Consider the following 21,254-nt stretch of genomic DNA (forward strand, 5'->3'; position numbering starts at 1 on the left):
TGGGACGTTGTTCTTTTCATAATGAAATATTTTGATTTTTCTTTTAGTTCAAGCCAAAGTGACATTCTAAAATATGGTTCCACTACTTTAATCCTTCCTAAAAATTTAGGAACTATTTAAAACAAAATCAGTGCTCTCCGTGGTCTCAATTTCTTCATTTGTTTGGTTTTTATGTTAGACAAAACTAATCAGGGAAAAAAAATATGCATTGACCCAAGAATTATTTTTATTTGGTTTTCTCAGTGTATCCAGCTAACTGAAAAAAAGCTATTTCCTTGTCCTCTGTCTTCTCTTTCTAAGCCTCTAAATCAGTAATACAGGGCAGTTGTCTACTACTATGTGTCACACTCCCAAAAGGATTTGGATGATCTTTCTACAGTTTTGTGAGCAATTCAGTGAACTCCCTTGAGCTCTGGCTTTCCCAAAATCCCTCTCAAAGTGTCCTTTACCCTGTTGTTACTTCACACCAAATGCAGAACCTGTTGCTACTACACCCATGAGGACCCCAAAGGCTCTGCCTCTTCTTTCACTGGACCAAATTCTACTTCTATTCACGGACCAAATTCTTCTCACCTGGAGAAAGTCGTGAGAGTGTGTGAGTCTGCAAATGTACGACAGAGCAGAACTTGACTATCATAATTTTGCTAATTATAAATTGAGATTAAATAGTCTTCTTGGGAACGGCTGAGCAACAAGAAGAAAGTAAAACTCTTGTAATTAGTTATTTTCATCATTCATCCATGACATAGAAACTCTGAAGGTCACTTGTAGAATTATTCAAAATCTTAATTGTCGTGGTGAGACAGTATTCAATTTACAAACTTTTATATGCCAGCATAGGAACATGTTCCATAAAGGGAGTAAGTCAAACTGGGTTATGTTTACACGTAGTAATTTCAGTACTCTCCCAATTTCAGGAAAAAAACATTCTCAGAAATATCCAAATTACTCCAAAAACATTTCAGTCATGTGCCACTAAAGGAACAAAGATTTCAGCTGGGGGAATATGCAGCAGGAGCAGCAAAATAACACAAATGCACCACAGCAAACAAGAAATACAGGGAAAACACAAACATGTTCTACCATCTGCTTTACCTCCAGAGCAATGCTCTCCCAAAAGCTGTAGCTTCTCCCTGGTTTCTTCCATCTCTGGTCTCTAGCCCTCATGACATTCTTTTGCTTTTTGTTTTCCTCTTTCTTTGACTTGTAGTATCAGTTTGCTCAATACTTCAACTATTACGTATCAAGAATGGTTCTCATGGACACGAACGGCCACAGGTGACCTCATTGGAGTTACTACCTGTAGTAATCACTACTTCAGGGAGGACAGTTTGGTAGCCTGAGTAGACTGGCCTTGTTGGGTTTTTTTTCTTTTCAAGTGTCTCCATAGCAAAAACAAAATGGAAGAAAACCCCACTAGCCATAATAACAACAGGGAGCCCTTTGGTAACATCATCTTTTTTCACAAATACACCATGTTCCCACGCCTAAAATGAGAAGCAGCTTCCTGCTGCACCGTCGGTGTTCAGGCACAGTGACATGGTGAACATCACAGCCTAATCCTACCAGAACCTTCTGAAAATGAAGGTCCTTTGGGAACTCAGTGGAGGATCCAGGTCAGAAGATTTTGTCTTTGACTTCTTCTGTAATGGCTCCTCCAACCTCCAGGGCTATCACATTTTCATCTTATATATATCTTTAATAAAACCAGGAGATGAGAAAGACAGAAACAACACATCTCAGTGGAATACAATTCAAATAAAGTTGTTAATAATAAATAATATATTTAGTATTTATAGTGTTACCACTACCTAAGCCTGTGATTATGGGCAACGCTGAGATAAATAGCTAAAAGGAACAGAGGATAGCAGTGAGGCTATTAGGATTTTAAATTTGCCACAAGGCACAATCAGGTATCTAAATAATAAATATCAGTGTAATTTCTTCAAGTCTGAATCGGCCGAGATATTAACCCTGAGAAGTCAAATTCTGAAATGGAAACGTAAACTTAACCTTGATCAAAGATGTAGCAGAAGTCACTAAGCCGAGCAGCTGCCATCCCTCGTGCACAGGCAGCTTTTTGTTTTTCAGGTTGGTAAAAGTATTTATTCTGCCTTTTATTTTTAAATAATGAATCTACAGAAAACATTTCTGTATCCTGGTATTCTAAGGTATAATGATGTTTTCTTGGTCAACAAGAAGCTCTTCTGTTGAAAAAGAACATGTCAGTAATGTCAACGTAGACAATTTTCTAGGTAGAACTGCAATAGAGCAGGTAACTGAAATTCAATGCATCTGTTATATTTCTTGTTGCCAAGGTTTTAACGTTGCAGCAGCATCTGCTATCACCTTCCAAATGATTTTTTGAAGTGAAATTGGTACATTCATTTTATTTCATGACTTAGCAATTGCATCAAGGACAAATTATAGTCTACAGGGTTGTATCAAGGTTTTGTCTGCACATCTAGGAGGATCCTAGGACTATAGTCTCATGATTACAGAGACACAAGTTATTCTAACTGTCGCCTACTTATAAAAATTATATGTTTTCTACAAAATCCTGGTCTTCATTTGCTACAAGTAAAAATACAAAACACTAATATCTACAGTACATGACATTAACTTTGATCAATAGCATATTTTGTACTTTGGCTGACCTTTCCTTCCTTACTTACAGGTGCAGTAGGCAAAAGAAAAGGGGAAAGGTGGAACAATTGGCCAATAGCGTCAAGGCAGGTTGAACAGATCAAGGGCATGGTGAACACTGATACTCTTCACAGAATCTATAAGTCATTAAAATTCCTATATCCTGTTCTTATAAGAAAAAAAAAAAGAACAGACAAAGGCACAACAGGAATCTATTCTCTTGACAGTGATTTAATAATAAAAGAAAATGTTCTGAGCCATTCTCGTTACTGCTTGGCAACTTTAATCTTGTGGACTTAGTTTCTGTTCATGAAAACCTTCAGATCCCTTTATAAGCTACGGAAAGTGAAGGGAATATTTCTAGTTTAATTATACATTTAAACATTTTAGGAGAGTCAGACCCACTTTGGAATAGTGTTGTGATGTCTAAATGAAGGGCTTTTCAAGTAATATAAGGCACTGTCTCAACATACTGTTAGTTTGCCGTAGGACATTCATCTGTATTTTGTAGAGAATGGGAAATCTGAGAAGGAAATAAATATCTTCCCATATTACATTTTCTCTACACAGCTATTAATAACTCATGAAAAATGCTAGTCAGATTTTCTGTTGTTGGCTTTAATGATCATGCTGTTTATGCATAAGTACGTCAAATATAAGCCCCACATCATGGAGTCAAACCCTCTGCGCGCCATTTCCATTCTTAAAGCAAAAACACGGTAAACATCAACCTGTTGTGGACGTTACTGGTTGCCTTGCCCTCTCCTTCAAGTATAACTAAGATGAAGTAGAGATGGAATTAACTTTGTAACCAAAGGGATAGGAGGTAACAGAGCAAGAAATTAATTTTGCCTTTCTCCGCTCTCTTCCATCAGCTGTTTAGAAGTCTTCCGGATGACCTTTGGAAGCCTGGACGTTTTAAGGAGAATTGGAGCTCCTACATACAAGAATCAATCAAAAGACTAATTGGTATGCAAAAGGCAATACTATCCCTCAGAAAAACGTGGGTTTGCTGCATAGGAAATGTGAAACAACTTTACAATCAAGTATTTTCTGTAACTCAACACAGAATTTAAGTCCATGCGGCATACTTTTATATTGCATGGTTAATTATTAAGAAATGTGACTCGTGTACAAGAGAATATGCTTCAGAAAGGTACTGAGAATTGACTAGATTATAAATGGGTTGAACTAACTAAAAATACTGTTATGTTCACTAAGCCTTCTCACTAATATTGGTTAATAAACAAGCATATTCACCTATTTTTCTTACATTATAGTCACTGAAGATAAACAAAGAAAAAAACCCAAAAGAAAATTAAATGGCCTGCTTAGATGTTAACAGCTTGAACCACAAGCCCTGTTTTTAAGAAAATCATCGTTAGCTGCATATTTTATATGGTAATTGTGCATAACCAGTTTATGAATAACAACAGCAGACTTTTTCCCTTCTGATTTCAGTGCCACTTGAGCTATGCAGATTTCAAAAAGCTTATGAATATACAGATAAACAGAATTGTTCTGAACATCTGTAAGCAAAATATGAAAAGATGTTCCTTACTGAATGAACATCCTGGGTTGTCTAACGCTGGCCAAAAATGGTGCATTTATGCATTAGGCTAACGCACCAAAATAGCTCAAAATCCTTCACGCACTCCAAAATGCCTTTTCAGATTTTCATCTGTTTGGTTGTCACCACAAAATGTAAAAATAATTTTCCAGCACGGTATTCAGAAGCTTCAAAGTCACTCATTTATCTCTTAAGCATCAGTTCAGCAAGGCAATACCACATCAACTGATAGGAGAATCTTCCAATGACCTCTCCCACATCCGAACAAGGTAACGCTAATCTGACCCTTTCAAGCAGAATCCTGACTTTCCTACCTCCCTAATGGAGAGGTGAATCACGTTGCTCTTCACGGTTTGTGGGGTTGGAGGTTTGCCCTTAGAGGCTTAAGTTTTCATGGAGTACCAACACAGTGTTGTAACAGCACCTGGGTGCTGTAAGAGAAATGGCGTCCCCTCACATAGTTTAATACTAGGTCTGCAGATCACTTTTGCTTCCCAATGAAGCCCATCACATGAAGATCACAGCAGGAGACTGGAACACCCACGCGTGTGAAAAATCGGCCTGTTTTCACTTGAAGCAACAAAACACTTTCTTTCTAGAAAATATACTAAAAGCATGGAGAAGAGAAAGAAACACGACTTTCTTGTTTTCTATAGAAGATACCTGGATAGAAGAAACAGATTTAGCATAAAGAGCGAAGCAGAATATCAAATTGCAATCAATATGCTCCAAGATCAATTGTATTTAAGGAAGTGTTGTCCTCAGAGGTCTCCAAACAAGATATTATTTAACATCATTATGGAACATTCTAAATACACAAGAAGACAAAAACCTTTGTGGGCTCTGTGAGCCAGGGTACATGGAACACATTCCTGTCCCTCTTGCCTGCTGGTACATTAGCAAGCAGCAACTTTATTTCTTGCAGTGTAAGAATGATCAGCTTTCCAAGCAGAAAGCCTGACTGATCTTGTGGCCTTCTACCATGGAGTGACTACAGGGGTGGATAAGAGACGAGCAACTGATGTCATCTATCTTGACTTCTGTAAGGCCTTTGACACAGTCCCACACAACATCCTCCTCCCTAAATTGGACAGATAATGGTTTGCTGGATGGACTATTCAATGGACAAGGAATTGGCTGCGTCGTCACATCCACAGAGTTGCAGTCAACAGCTCAATGTCCAAACAGACATCAGTAACAAGTGGTGTCCCTCCGGGGTCTGTACTGGTACCAGTACTGTTCAATATCTTAATTAAATGACATAGACAGTGGGACTGAGTGCGCCAGCAGCAAGTTTGCGGGTAATACAAGCCCTGTGTGCAGTTGGAATGCTTGAGGGAAGAGATACCAACAGAGGGACCTTGACAGGCTTGAGGAGTGGGCCAATGTGAACCTCATGAAGTTCACCAAAGCCCAGCGCACCCGGGCCAGGGCAATCAACAGTATTAGTACAGAGTGAGTGATGAATGGATTGAGAGCAGCCTCGCAGAGCAGGACTTGGGGGTATTGGCAGATGAAAAGTTAGATATGAGCAAGCAATGTGTTCTTGCTGTCCAGATAGACAGCCAATTGTATCCTGGGCTGCAGAAAAAGAAGTGTGGCCAGCAGGTCGAGGGAGGTGATTCCCCACCTCTACTTTACTCTTGTGAGACTCCTCCTGGAGTACTGCATCCGGCTCTGGGGCCTCCAGTACAAGAAAGACATGGGCCTGTTGCAGCAGGTCCAGAGGAGGCCACCAAGATGGTCAGAGAGCTGGACCACCTCTCCTATGAAGAAAGGCTGAGAGAGATGCTATTCAGCCTGGAGAAGAGAAGGCTTCAGGGAGACCTTACTGCAGCTTTTTGGTATATAAAGGGGCTTATTAGAAAGATGAAGAAAGACTTTTTACCAAGATCTGTAGTGACAGGAGAAGGGGTAATGGTTTTAAACTGAAAGAGGGTAGGTAGATTTAGATTAGATATAAGGAAGAATTTTTTCACTATGAGGGTGGTAAGAAACTGGAACAGGTTGCCCAGAGAAATGGTGGATGTCCCATCCCTGGAGGTTTTCAAGCTCAGGTTGGACGGGGCTTGGAGCAACCTGGTCTACTGGGAGGTGTCCCTGCCCAGGGCAGGGGGGTGGAACTGGATGATCTTTAAGGTCCCTTCCAACCCGAACCATTCTGTGATTCTATGATTCTGTGGTATATAACATGCATGGATCAGATGATACATATATGATCAAGAACAGTGCATGCATCCAAGAACAAGAGATTGGAAAATCTTATGCCTCAGCGGGCACGCATTCCCCTCCCTCCACAACACGTAGGCAGCACATATACACGTAAATCAACAGGGCACATGTCTTTAGCTCCAATGGATAGTGAATGTGTGTGTATATATATATATATATATAAAACTTATATTTGAATTAGTTGTTCACATAGACGCATCCAGTTACTTTTGAGATGTCCAAGGGCAGCTGTGTCATCCATGGAAAACTGTCCGATGTGACTATGACACATGGGATATTCTCGGACACCTCAAATGTCATAAAATCCTACATTTAGGAATCAAAAAAACCCACCATTGGCTGATACGTTTTGAGTGACATCCCCATGGGGAAAAGAGTAAATCCACACCGTTTTGCCTGAGGTCTAGCTGACAATGTTCTTTTAGAAGAAGTGCTAAATGTTTCATCCAAAGAATTGTTGCTTTTTTTCTTCAGCCCAGAGTGACAGAAAGGTGTTGGACTAAAATAACTTTCCTGCATAGATTCTCAGGACTGCATGGGCTAAAAGCAGAGCTCAAAGACTTGCCAACTGGATACTGTTTAGATGGCTGATGTCCTTTCTAGAGCTGGATTTAGAGAACATGACTGTAAAGTGTTTACCATAGATACAATCTTGCCAGAACAGATGAATAAGCAAGTGGCAATCACACAGTGCATAACTGAAGTCTACTATTTCCTAAGAACTGTTCTTCCCAGTGAAAACTATGGCAACTGGAAGTAGTCAGATGGCAGCATCTTAGGGGAGCTTGTGAGCACTCTCTTTAAAGACACTTCCAAAAAGTATGTTCAAAGACACAAAAAAACCTGCCAAAAAAAAAAATCAGAATGAAATAGGGCTAGAGGAAGTAAAGTAGGAAAAAAATAGTACGCAGAAATCAGCAAATTCTCCAACTCAGCTCAGCTGCCCAACCAGGAACAGAAATGTGTAGCACATGTTCATGCAGATAAGGCTATGAAATACGTACTTACGTTCCTGGATATCTCTGAGCAAAGAATCCTCCAGTGTCCAGCATCTGGAGGCATATAAACATCCATAATGCAAATATGTAGAAAAACAAACACTAGAAAAATAACCTCATCTGTGTTTTTGCACTACAAATCTAACTTAAAAAATAGACTTCAAAGATTTTTCCGATTTTTATTCTAGAATTCTTACCATTTTTATTTTTGTTCACTATTGATAAAATACAACAGACAAAGTAGCTACAAGAAGCTTTCAAAGTATCTCAATCAAACACGAAGCTCACAAACCTGGCCAACCTGGCCAACCTGGCCTTGAACCCCTCCAGGGATGGGGCAGCCACAGCTTCTCCGGGCAACCTGGGCCAGGGGCTCACCGCCCTCACAGTGAAAAATTTCTTCCTAATATCACATATATAACATCTCTAGTCTATATATATAATCTAATTATTTAACACCCAGGCCATTAAACAGAGTGGACAATAATTACCAGATAGGTCTTGGACCATATATATTTATAAAAATTACAGATATTTTTTTGCAGGCAAATGCTGAAAGTACAAAATACAAGACTGCAGAAGTATTAGGAAGTAATGGAAAATTTGGATAAATAGGACAGGCATAGAATAGAGTCATAGAATCATAGAATCTTCATGGTTGGAAAGGACATTTGAGATCATCAAGTCCAACCATACACACACCAAAAACAAAAACCAAACCAAACCACAAACAAACAACCTGCAATCTCTGTCACTAAAGCATGCCCTGAAGTGCCACACCTAGATGTTTCTTAAATACCTCTAGGGATGGTGACTCAACCACCTCCCTGGGCAGGCTGTTCCAGTGCCTGACCATGCTTTCAGTAAAGTAATTCTTCCTAATATCTAACCTAAACCTCCCCTGCTGCAGCTTCAGACCATTTCCTCTGGTCCTGTCATTATTCCCCTGGGAGAAGAGGCCAACCCCCACCTCTCTCCACCCTCCTTTCAGGGAGTTGTAGAGGGCAATGAGGTCTCCCCTCAGCCTCCTCTTCTCCAAGCTAAACATGCCCAGCTCCCTCAGCCTCTCCTCATATGACTTGGATCACTGAACCTTCAGTAGATGATGCCTTTCATTACTGTGTTTCGCAGGAGTTCTGGCTATCTACGCATCAGTTAATGCTAAAGGCAAAGAACCAAAGAATCCTAGAATGGTTAGACTTGGAAAGGACCTTAAAGACCATGCAGTTCCAACCCCCCTGCCCTGGGCTGGGACACCTCCCACTAGACCAGGTGGCTCTAAGCTGCATCCAGCCTCCCCTTGAACACCTCCAGGGATGGGCTTGGTGTCCTTTTTTTTGGTCTAGATATTTTTAAATTTTTATACACTAAACACTTGCACTCAAGAGCATGCCTACTGCACTATGTTCCCACCAGAAATTCTCCCTAACCTATATGTTTTCTTTAGCATTTATAAGGCAATTTCTAATTAGTACAGTATTGTCAACATACCAGAGGCATCTGGACAATGCCTTTAATAACACGCTTCAACTTTGGATCAGCCTTGAATTGGTCAGGCAGCTGGACTAGATGATCCTTGTAGGTCTCTTCCAAATGAAATTGTCTTTTCTATTAAAACATCTCTTTTCATGTTTTTTACTATTTCCAGAAAGTTTCTGCTTTTCTGGATGTGTGCAGCACTTCTGCACAGTTGCTAGTGTCCGTTATTTGTTAATGACACTGGACTTTTTACTCTCTTTCTATCAAGCCTATGTGACAGATTGTCAGTGAGAACAGTGTATCAACTTCAGCATTTGGCATAAAAAGTGTTAACAAGGAAATAAACCAAAAGAAAACCTCCAAGCTGTTCTCCACCAGTGAGTATAGGAAAGCAAGAATTTCCTTTAACAGCAACATTAGTCAGTTGGCTGCCAGTGGTTCTATGTTTTCTATCACAGAAAGAAATTGCATTGGGTTATTAGTACTGTAGAAGGATTAGTATAAGAGTGCAATGAAAAATAAATGCAAGGGTTTGGCATGGAAATGATAGGATGCCGTGCATTGAACTGTATAAAAATTTAAGAAATTATTAATAATAATGCGAATGAGAAATTTAGACTTCTCCATACAACCTCTTGGTTATATGGAAAGAAAAAGAATGAATGTGTGCTTTCTTATTTTTGTTCATACTGAGATACAGACAAAATCAAAACTTTTTCTAAAAAAGCTTTTTCTAAGGAACACATTTGCATAACTTGAAACAGAATTTTCTTCCTGAAGAAATTATTCTTTCTTTTTACTCAGAATATTTGTACATATATTAACTAATTAAATATTAGGAGGTAACACTGGGATGGGCGTACCATAGATTTCATTACAGTTTAGGATGCGAGGCCAATACCAGGGTTGACCAAATACCAAATCTCTGTAGTCACTGCAGTCACTCATGACCCTCGAAATCTGACAGCATTCTGCTCACGATCCTTAAAAACCAAAAGGAGAGACTTACCTGAGCAGACCTCTTTGTAGGTAGGATTCGGAGTATAGCCTCCCGCGTAACCCACTTGAGTGGAGTAGACTCCCTTCTGTCTCCAAAACTTCCTCTCGGCTCCCCAGAAACAGCCCATACCTGAATATTGCATAAAACACACATCGTTAAGTCAAAATCTGCTCAATACTAAATCACTCATTTGCACATTAATTGATACATTCCATAGTGGAAGCAGCATCTATAGCCAGCACACGGCGGTCACATGTTCCCCAAGATTATGCATAGTGTAGCATTCTGCATCAGGGCACAACTCAAATAAAGCTTTATTTATGCTTCTGAATATTAACATCTCACACAGGGCAAATCCTATAAGGGTTCAAAGGCCCAAACAAGGAGAATTCTCACGCACATTAAAAAAAAGTTATTTAAAAGGCAATTGCGCTATTTGTACAGCACCATTTTTACTTTAGTTGATTAGCAAGCTGTCAAAACACAATAATTTGTATTAATGGCAAACAGTTATTTGATTTTCTGCTTTCAGGCATATGCCATCTTTAAAGGTGGCAGTAATAATCTATTAAATTATATGCTATCCAGGAAGAAAAATGCTCTCGTGTAACAATTTATGCATGCAGATATTTGATATTCAGAGAAAATTTCAGTAGTCATTCACCCACGTGGCCAGTCATCAAAGGACATCGGACTGTCAACAGGTGTAAATTCGCAAAACTCTCCTGGCAAGAGGAATCAAGCACATTGTGTGAAAGCCAGGGGGATGGAACAAACAAGACTAACGTTCACAATTCTCTCATAGCTTAAATAGTTAAGACATGTTAGCAACAATCTGGGGCATTCTCTAAAGCTGAAACATGCCATGTACACTAGTATTGCTTGGCTTATCCCTGGTTATAAGCGATGTATTTTCTCTTTCAGCGATAACATACTTCCTTTTATTATTCCCTTACTAAAACATTTGAAATAAAAGGCAGTAAAAATAAGCTAAATATTCAATAGACTTAAAAATCAATGACCCATGATGCGCTATCTATTGATAACACTGTTGACATGACAGGTTAAAAAATTACAGATATGTTCCTTCAAAGAACAACTAGAACAAAGCGGTCCCTTCTATCAACTACGATGGCTCACAGACACATCTTCTTTCTTTGAAACTTCAGAGATTAACTTCAAATTAAATCTGTAACAGACCAAAAATTATGGAAGCAATGACTCAGATTTCTCCTCCTCCTAAGCCACGTAAATTAGGAGGCTAGCCTGCTCCTGGAGACCATGGAAAGAGGCAGGCATCTCCTGAGGACAATTCAGCCCACAGAATATATACATTGCTGATCAAATTACTCTTTCTGCCTTGACTACAGAGATAGCTATGGCTATTAGACTTGGGTTCCTCAGCTAAATTAGGCTGGTGGCAAACTGCTGTTGGACCTCTCTTGAAATTCCCTCCCAGAAAGAACAATCAAGAATTCTTTGTTGAGAAATTTTTTGGGCATTCACGCATCACCTATCTAATGATGATTTAAACTAGAGTGTATTTCTGTACCAGATACCACTATTTTATCTCAATTGATACAGGGTGAGACAGCTTTGACACACCACACTGTCTATGTTGTAGAGTACAAACGGCAGCTGAGGTCCCATCATTGTCCAAATCAAGAGCGTAACTACAGAATATCAGAAACCCCTGAAAGCCAATGGCATCCTGGGGGGCATCAAGAAGAGTGTGGCCAGCAGGTGGAGGGAGGTCAACCTCCCCCTCTACTCTGCCTTGGGGAGGCCGCATCTGGAGTGCTGTGTCCAGTTCTGGGTTCCCCGGTTCCAGAAGGACAGGGAACTGCTGGGGAGGGGACAGCAAAGGGCTACCAAGATGATGAGGGGACTGGAACATCTCTCTAATGAAGAAAGGCTGAAGGATTTGGGTCTTTTCAGTCTGGAAAAAAGATGACTGAGGGGGGATCTTATCAACGCTTGTAAATACTGAAAGGGTGGGTGTCAGGAGGATGGGGCCAGGCTCTTCTCAGTGGTGCCAAGTGACAGGACGAGGGGTAACGGGCACAAACTTGAACATGGGAAGTTCCACCTAAACACGAGGAGGAACTTCTTTGCTGTGAGGGTGGCAGAGCCCTGGCACAGGCTGCCCAGAGAGGTGGTGGAGTCTCCGTCTCTGGAGACATTCCAACCCCGCCTGGACGCGTTCCTGTGCAACGTGCTCTGGGTGACCCAGCTCTGGCAGGGGGTGGGACAGGATGATCTCCAGAGGTCCCTTCCAACCCCTGCCAGTCTGGGATTCTGTGACACTCAGGTTTCCTTCCACCAGAAGTCAGAGCACGTATAAGGAGGACAGTGTATGTCTCATCCCAAAGACTCAGGTCACAGATGAAAGGGAGCCAGGAGCAGCGACGTGGGAAGTGCTCCTTGGTCCATTGTGAAGACAGGGTTTGAACACATTGTTTAGACACAGCCTTTGAGACTTTAACCAAACAATTGCTTATGAGTGTACTTTTATCCATGCTTCTTATGCATACATGTAAAACTGCACGTGAACACAGGTATGTCTGCAAGTTCCTGGTAAAAATACCACATGCATCCTGCCAAAATTCCTGCCGCAGTACATTTGAGTGATGTGAAGCACGTAGGCAATACTCAATAACAATTCTTTAACATGGAGGGTATGCAAAGGCTTGACTTTCTCACGCTGAACAGGCAAATGGAAACAAAGTTCAGAAGCAAACACAAGCATACACAGCTTGGGGCAGGAACGCAAATTTCTGTTAAAATAAAACCCTTGAGCTTCATGATTCCTGTCTGCAGTTCTTTACTCCTCATCCCCAGCCTTAGAGATGTAGCTAGATGTTGACTACGTCTTCATACTGCTTTATCCATGAGGACATTTTGGAGGCATTACAGAATTAGACTGTCATGAAGAATCTATTCAAAAAGTACATCTGATTTTGCTAAAGTTAACGCAGAAGAGAAAACATAATTTTTTTAACAACACAACTGGGACAATTGTTTAATTATGTGAAAGGCCTATTTTATACCAAGTCTGTCACAGGTTCCAAAAAAAAGGTATTTCCATTCCATTGTAAGACAGTGAAAAGTTAGGAACACAACTTTTCCATGGCCATCCGGTCTGCTCTAACAGACTTCTTTCCTTCTGACAATCGTAATTTACTCTGACAACAAAAGAAAATTTTGTATTTAGGTATGCAACCCCAAAAGAAGAAGGAGGCAGGATCCACTTAAATCTCATCTATCTTAAATTTAGATATTTAACTACACACACTGCCTAGTTATTCTGCTTATTTTTTAGGACTGTCTACAACTTGGCGGTCTCAGAATTCATCAGGTTCCTCTCAACCCCCCATGACAGTGTTCACCCAAACATGTTGTCCCCAAAAAACAGGCAGCTTTCAGTATTTTTCTGGTGGTTGGATTTAGGTAGAGAACAGAAGAGGGCATTGGCACTCATGTAGAAGTGGGCAGACTTCGGCTATATTAGACTGCTTCCAAGGGTGCTTTTAATTTGTTTTGTGGGTCGTTGGTTAGATCCTAAGTCTGTGTCTGTATGCAAAACATGGAAAATAACCTTCAGCCCAACACTAACACTCCAGTGCTCTGCATACTTAATATTACAAGGGAGGTTTGAGCTCCAGCTGCCTAAAATCCCAGCCGTGTCTGCAGCAGGTGACACCGAGACCCTTGCAAAAAGGACTCAGCCAATTTATCGAGCTAACATTGGCTGGACAAGCATGCTGAGGGGTGGGAAATGAGTACAGCCCCCAAATTTTTCCCACAACGTATTGCTAGGCCCACACCTAAAATTAAGGCAACAACCCAAATTCAGGTTTGAGTTCAGATGAAGGCCCAACTTCAAATACAAAGCTCATTCTTTTCCTATTTATTTCAAGAATTTTAATGCTCAATAAATCCCTAACTACACTGTCTGAAATTACTCATCATCGGGTAGTGGTCACTGATCTCCTTGATCAATAACTATTCTTTAGGATTCTCTCCTCGATAGCCCTCTCTGACCTGTTGAGTTGACCTGGTGACCTGCATCCTCATCATGGTTTCTCTTCTTCCAGTTTCTGTCTTAATTCATTCTGCCCTCCTTCCTCTGAGAGACAGACGTTTTATTCTCTTGGTGAACTATTCTCATCATTTCTCAAGTACGCTGGCACCTTGCACAAACAATAAATCCTCACATCCACGAGAACAGATAAAATTGAAATCTTTGTCATAATAAAACAACCTGCTAGTAAAGGGACAGAATTTACAACAATACAAGACTAAATTGCTTTCCACGGTATTAACACATTCAGCGGCTGATGTTTGTTATTCTGCTAAAGTGGTGCCACGTTCTACAGAGAAATTGTCACAAGGGGAGGAATATTAACAATAAAACCCCACAGAATATTCTGGAGTTAAGGCACATCAGCTCATGGACTGTCTGTTCTTCAGAGCACTGGCTGCCTTAAACTGCGTTTAACATGAACAACGATTACTAAAATTAAGAAATAATCTCAGTGGATGACTTCACATGCTCTCGTAGTACAAAAAAGTTTACTTTTGCTATTGATTACTACTCTCGTAAGAAAACTGATGAAATAAATAAATAAAATAATTAAATAATTAAATAAAACTCAGAGGGGAAAAAAACCAGAAAAAATAGTAGGAAAAGAAACATAAAAGCAAAATAAGCTGCTCATATTATAATTTGAAACTAGAAAACATGAATGTGATTTTAAACTATTCATGAAATAATGTGCATAATCCCCAGCACTGGTGAAGTGAGTGCAGCGTTAGACCTTCCGGAGGCATTCCTAAGAGAAAGAAAAAAAAAAAAGGAAATACTGGGAAACATATTCATGTTCGCAGAAAAAAAGTATTATTTGAACATAACGGATACTGCAGAAGAGTGTTTAAGCACTGAAGATATTTGTCACTTTTTAATTGCTAATTTGTAAAACAAAAACTATTCTTTTAGTGATGGGTTTTGACTGACTCTTAATTGGAATTTCAAAAGGCATTTAAAGATTTTTCTGCTTTTGAACTTCAAAACCAAACAGATTCAAATGGCAATCTTGAAAAGTTCATTCATCCCTATAAATAATATTAATCATACAATTTGTGAATAAACGCTGGTAGCCCTATTCCTTTCTAGCAGCCACATCCATTTTCTCAAACTATTCTCTTTCTGTATCCACACACATCTATATCCTCTGAACAACTCTTTTTGTACACAGCCTTACGCTCAGCCAAGGAACGTGTGTTTCCATAGGCAACCCAGATCATTTGCATATTTGTAAAAAAATAGTGAGCATAAGCTGAAGTATTTTTCTAAAATAATGAAAGCAAAGCGTTACCCTGATACGAGAGATAAGCATCCCATTGTAAAAGATAATCTGTAATAATTTTGAAATATTCCGAGATAAACTGAGCAGAATTGAACCACAGGTGTCTACTTTCTAGTGAGATGAATAGCGATAAAGATTGCGTTAACCATATTGACTAGGTCTCCACTGACTGCAACAGGAGCTCATACATTCAGGGACTAATTTATTTGCCTAAATTGAGCCATTCGGGGTCATTTGAGATGCCTTAGGATATCCAAAATATCCATCTACACAAGAAGGACTTAAATGACACAGGACTCAGGAGAGACACGTGCCTTTCTCGAAAGGCATCCCGAGGCCAGGCAAAATGCTCCTGGACATCTCAAATGTAGCTGGTGGCATATTTTAAGGCAAGAGAAACAAGCCCATACACCATATGGAGACATTACAAAAACCTGAGTATCTTTCAGTCTGTAGTTGAATCAAATCCCCCCAAAAACATAGTGATTTGTGTTTGAGAGTTGCCTATTTCTCTTCCCCTATAGACTGGCACGACTGGCTCAGATGTAGAAGTCTGTGCTGCAGCATAAGCTAGGTGAATCCTAAGCAAAATGACTAATGAAAAAGTTACCTATCCTCATAATAATGTTTGATTCTTTATTTTGTGTACTGCACGCAATAGCCATCACACGGAACCAAAAAACAGATTGGAAAACTTGTTTGAAATTTATGCAACGTTCAAGACACCCTCCACTCCTACAAGAAAGCACACGGTCCTGCAAAGGTAACGTTTACTCACCTTCCTTCTCATCCCCTTCGCCAACGGCTGTTCCTACCACATCTTTGAATAACACTCAGTTTCCATGCAGGTTCCCTGATGTAAATTCCTATTTATGATTCCTATTATGTAAATCAGCACAAGCAGCCAATTTGCATCAGAAGGGCATTCCTGATCCAAGCTACAACCTCACAAGATGCACCCATTCTGCACTAACTGAAGTCTATTAAGTTCTGAGCTCCAGAGTTCCTAAAGGAGGCTGATGCTTCAGGGACTCTTTCCACTTAAAGAAATGCACAGCAGAGGTATTTTTTTTATATACTGGCTAATTTTCATCTTTTCTCTAAAACATGTACACGTAGGTGGTATTTTCACATGCAGAGCACTTTTCTTCATGCCTTTGTCCTTTACCTTTTTAGTACATCCTTCTCCGCTGGGCATCAGGTGCGCACACAACCTGACTTCTGCCTGCCTACCCAACGACCTTTCGCTCCTGCCAGCTTTATTTACAAGCGTTCTCTCTCCCCTGCCCTCCCAGCAGCCCGACAGGACATCCAGAAGACTCTTTTTTGTCATATTCTGAAGAATGAATGCATTATTTCGCTGGCATGCCAAGTCTTTTCTGGCCCACCGCCTGCAATCCCTCCACCCACACTTCAGGGCACTTTTCCATGCAGCAGATTAAGAAGCTGTTCCCATGCCAGGTTGATAGCAATGCTTCACTGCAGAAGACGAACTGCAAAGGATACGGATCCTGCTTCTCCTTCTGTTAACAGGATTTATGATTCTTCTAAGCAGGGGAAAATGTCAGTTTTAAATATATATACTCAGAAAAATAAAACATGCTGGTACGCTGGGAGAACAAAGAGCAACATGCCCTGAAAACCTCTTCCCTAACCCCAGATCAGAGCAAGGAGTGGGACAGGATCTATCCAAAGCTCGGGAGCGCACTAGACAGAGGAGACCAGCTCTTGTGCCAGCTTATGTTCTGAAACCCTAGAAGCAACGATTCTGCCAGCTGCTCAAACGCTGCAGTACCCAGCCAAAAGTAGCTGGGGGCACAGGCTGCTCCTATACATTGAAGCAGTAAAGGACAGCCAACAGAACACCCCACCGGCCCACCTCAATGCATCTCGCTCTAGCCAGCATCTCTCCGGGAGCTGAAGACACAGCTGCCAGTATCCCCGCTTCTCTTGGCCAGTATAGGACTTGGACCAAATTTTGAATACGATTGATTTAGTTACCTCTATAAAATCTGGAGAAGGAAACGCTCAGCTGCTTTGAACTGAAATGATTATTTTTTTCCCCCAGTTGGAAGGAATAAATTGAACCTCAGCAAGTTATATACCTATATAATAATGCTCATTTCATACATTTCCGCCAAGTACTGTGATTGGCATTTTTCTCTTTAAAAAATTGTGCAGAGCAGTTGGTACAGCTGATTGATTGAAGTCAGTCCAAGTACTAATATTTCTAAGTACTGAGCCAACAGATATTTCTGCTGTGTGCTCTGAAACTGTGGGGACCGTGAATTTTTAGTACTTCACAGGTTGAAGGGGGTACCTTGGCTTCACCGTGAAAGGTCAGCATGAGACCTTGGGAGGCATCAGCGTGTTTCCTCACCCAAAGAGAAGATGGGTAAGCAGGCAACAAGGAAGCTGTGATGGGACCCAGCAGACTCCCAGTCTGGACAACAAGGAGATCAGGATGTCCTGGCAACCCAAGAGAACACCCAGCCGGCATTTAGTCTATACACGGTGGCTGTACACCTGGTTACAATAATTTTTCTTGATTGTATGCAACTCAATAGCACCAGACTTCCAGAAAGTTAAATTTTGTTCTCAACAGGGAAATACGCCAATCCCTTTGGCTTCGCCATGATTGTGGACATGAATCCAAACGCAGAACTGGATCTCACAATCACATGTAAAGTGCGTGAATACACCTTTGGTGAACACCTCCATACTGCCTGTGCACTTACACAACAGTTAATAAGGGCCTGAAAATCTAAAGTCATCAAAGGCATGTCCTCGCAGGCACCAAGATAAAAATGCAGCAAGAATTACCCCAGAGTCTTTGTTCCGAATTTTTTCAAATTCCTATTGAGAATATGGAAAGAATTCCAGATTCCGATTGAAATGCAATATTGTCTTTTACATAACATTGTAATATGTAGGGCGCTTTGGTGAGCCATCTGGATGCATATAGGATTAATGTTATCAATCAGGATTTAAAGCAAAATTGTATTATTGATGTCTTTAGAGGTTTAACATGCAGCAACCACAGAATATTTGAGCAATGACAGAATATTTGAGATCACTGGAAAACAATCAACTAAGAAATGGTTGGGAGGAGTATAAAAAAACTGAAATGGAGAATAAGCTCAGCTGAAAGAAATAAAACTCCTGATGACAGATGGCATTAAGCGGATGATCTTCCTAGATAAGCGTTGGCTCTAATGCTACAACAGGGTTGATAAATATGTTGAACAGCTTGCCTGGGGCAAGTCAAACAAAGCCCTCGGCAAGAAATTTAAAATGCAGTTTGCCTAACAGAGCAACTAAAGAGGAATTTCTTGGCTCGCCATTTTGCCAAGACGTGTTCTGTTCACACTGCATGAATTCCCAGAGAAACTGTTGGGTTTGCTTCTTTTTCCACAGGAGAAGCAGAAGCCTCATGTTCATTCAAATTAACAAATGCCCAGGCAATTCGGTTCCGCCTGTACGGTGCCGGCTGACATTCGAAGCGCGTGTGGGCACATGTTTGTGTATGTATGTATGTATGTTTGTACAAAATCTGCACAACAGATTAGAATTATTGTAAAAGGAAAAGCAGACTATCATAATAGAAAAGGAATATTTTACTGTCAGGAGAAAAACTGCCATGTTTTCAGCACGAAAAATATGCATAACATGTCATAAGTATGACTTTTGAAAAACCCTATAAAACAACAGCACTCAAACTGGGAAAAGCACTAGAGGGATAGAGAGATAGAAAACGATTCTTAAAATGTGCTTATTCAATCCATCATAAAAGCATGTTACAAGTTATAAATAATACAAAATCAACAGGATTTAAATAAATCTGAAGCCAGTATCAAGAATGTCAATAAGGCACAAACCACAGTTGCTCTAAACTTCACAATTATAGTACAAGAGGTTTCAGATATTCCTATTTAAATGCAATTTTGATCTTAACCAGCAGAGAGCAGGGATATACACAAGTCAGTGTATGAAAATACTTTCAAAGATGGTCTTATTCACTGCCTCAGTATTCTTTCCCCACCCAATAAGCAGGAATATTTAAACCAATTTTATCCTGAATGTCAACAAAACTGTTCTCTGGTGAGTCCACATAATAAAAAAAATCCATTATCAAAATCTTCTGTTGGGAAACTTCTTGCCTCTAAATCCCAGAAACCGGAAGATACGGCCCACTCAAAAAATCATTTATGCTGATCTGAAAGGTTCTCATCATGCCCTGGCAGGAGAACATGTAAAAGTAGCAGAGGCCAAACTTCCTGACCTTCAAGAGATGCACCAGACTGTCCCTGTACCCGTGACACCCACCTCCACCTGGCAGAGCTGGGAGGACAACTCTGCAACGTAATTTCCACCTCTGAGCTGCACCTGAATCGTTCAGAAGTTCACCTTGGGTCTAAACAATCAGAACTAATACTGTGAATCATTCCTAAAAGTAAATAGGAAGAGGAGCAGACCTTGGGAGAGTGAAGAAAGCCAACCACTTCTGCGGCTCTGCCTTTTACCATAGTCCTGGGGTACAGGTTTTATTCCTAATCACCCTTCTGCATCTATTTATTCTGCACTAATCACACTCAGCGTTTTCTTAATTAGGAGCGAAAGGTTAAAAGGAGTTGGAAGATGTGCGGCCCAAACACATGGGCTTTACTTCCCAGCTCCCAAACGGACACCAGTGTGGGAATGTGCCACAGGAGGAAGCCTGGCAGCAGACGCTTGGATCTGGGGAACTGGGTTTTCTGCCTTCTCTGGAATACTTAAAGAGTAATTCACATGCATTTAGCTCCTTTCATCCAAAAACATCAAAGCATTTTGCACACATAAGTAAGCCTCACATGAGCCATAATTTATGAATTATTATTTTAAGTACTCCACAACTGACGTATGTCATGACCCCGCCATCATGGCAGGGGGGTTGGAACAAGATGACCTTTAAGGTCCTTTCCAACCCAAACCATTCTATGATTCTATGATTGAGTGGTCCCAAAACAAAGCAAAGAATCCCCTCCGGAAACATACCAAAGGATCCCAACTAAGAGGTTTTTGTTTAAAATATCTCTTTTTCATGCCATGACTATTGGGTGATAGAAACACCACTTGATAAAACTAAGTATTTTCTAACTTTTTTCCTTCTCATATTTGGGTTGGTTTGTACTCTTCAGTAAAACTCTGTCTAGATAAAATGTAGCGACTTTCATCTTATTTGTCTTTTTTCAGTGGAATGTAGCTGCAATATAGTAATGTGGAAAGTAAGACAAAATAGAGCTGCTTCCAAAAATACAGAAAATCTATGGGAGCGTTGTGATTACTTTAACATGTTGAGCCAGATATACCAACTGGTGATCTTGATATGTGTTAGGACAAGGATAGATCCAGTCAAGATTAGGCAGAGGACAAAAGAAATCAAAAATGTTTAACAATAAATAAAGAAGTCATCCAAAAAAATAGTTCAGTGTCTCACTTCTGAAGATTTCCATCTTATAAAAAATTACTTTGTTCTTTTTCAAGTTTCATTCATGAAATGGAACTAATTCTGTTTACTTGGCATTGTATAAGTAATCAATTCCATTATATTTAGACAGGTGTAGAACTGGGCAAAACGAGACGAGAAGGCGGCTTTGGGAATTCAAGCCTGAACACAGACTGTAAAAGATTTTCTCTCCGAGGCTTGTTTATATCATTAGCGGTATTGCTATTTTCAAAACCACAGCACATAAAAGCCTTCGTCACAGATTTGAATTCCATTGTGCTGGGTTCTGGGTACAAATGCAGAACAAACCAGCAACCTCTCCAAAGGTTTAGTCTTCTATTTACAGGGCCATTCATACCAGTACATTCCATAAACATGAAAGAGAACTGTCACAAATTGTACAATTCTGGAATTGGAAACCAATAAATACACATTTTCTTTCATGTTTGGGGATTTGGGAATGCAACTGAGTGAG

General features: G+C 40.3%; 1 protein-coding gene across 1 annotated transcript in view; it reads right to left on the reverse strand.

Moving 5' to 3' along the window:
• The window catches only part of MSRA (methionine sulfoxide reductase A), a 313,580-nt gene that overhangs the window by 152,705 nt on the left and 139,621 nt on the right, over positions 1-21,254 (reverse strand). The window contains exon 3 of the mRNA XM_054196583.1: positions 9,935-10,054. Within this exon, the coding sequence (XP_054052558.1) occupies positions 9,935-10,054 (120 nt within the window). The remainder of the gene's footprint in view (positions 1-9,934; positions 10,055-21,254) is intronic.

This window comes from Rissa tridactyla, chromosome 3 (assembly GCF_028500815.1).
Source record: "Rissa tridactyla isolate bRisTri1 chromosome 3, bRisTri1.patW.cur.20221130, whole genome shotgun sequence".
NCBI classification, from domain to species: domain Eukaryota; kingdom Metazoa; phylum Chordata; class Aves; order Charadriiformes; family Laridae; genus Rissa; species Rissa tridactyla.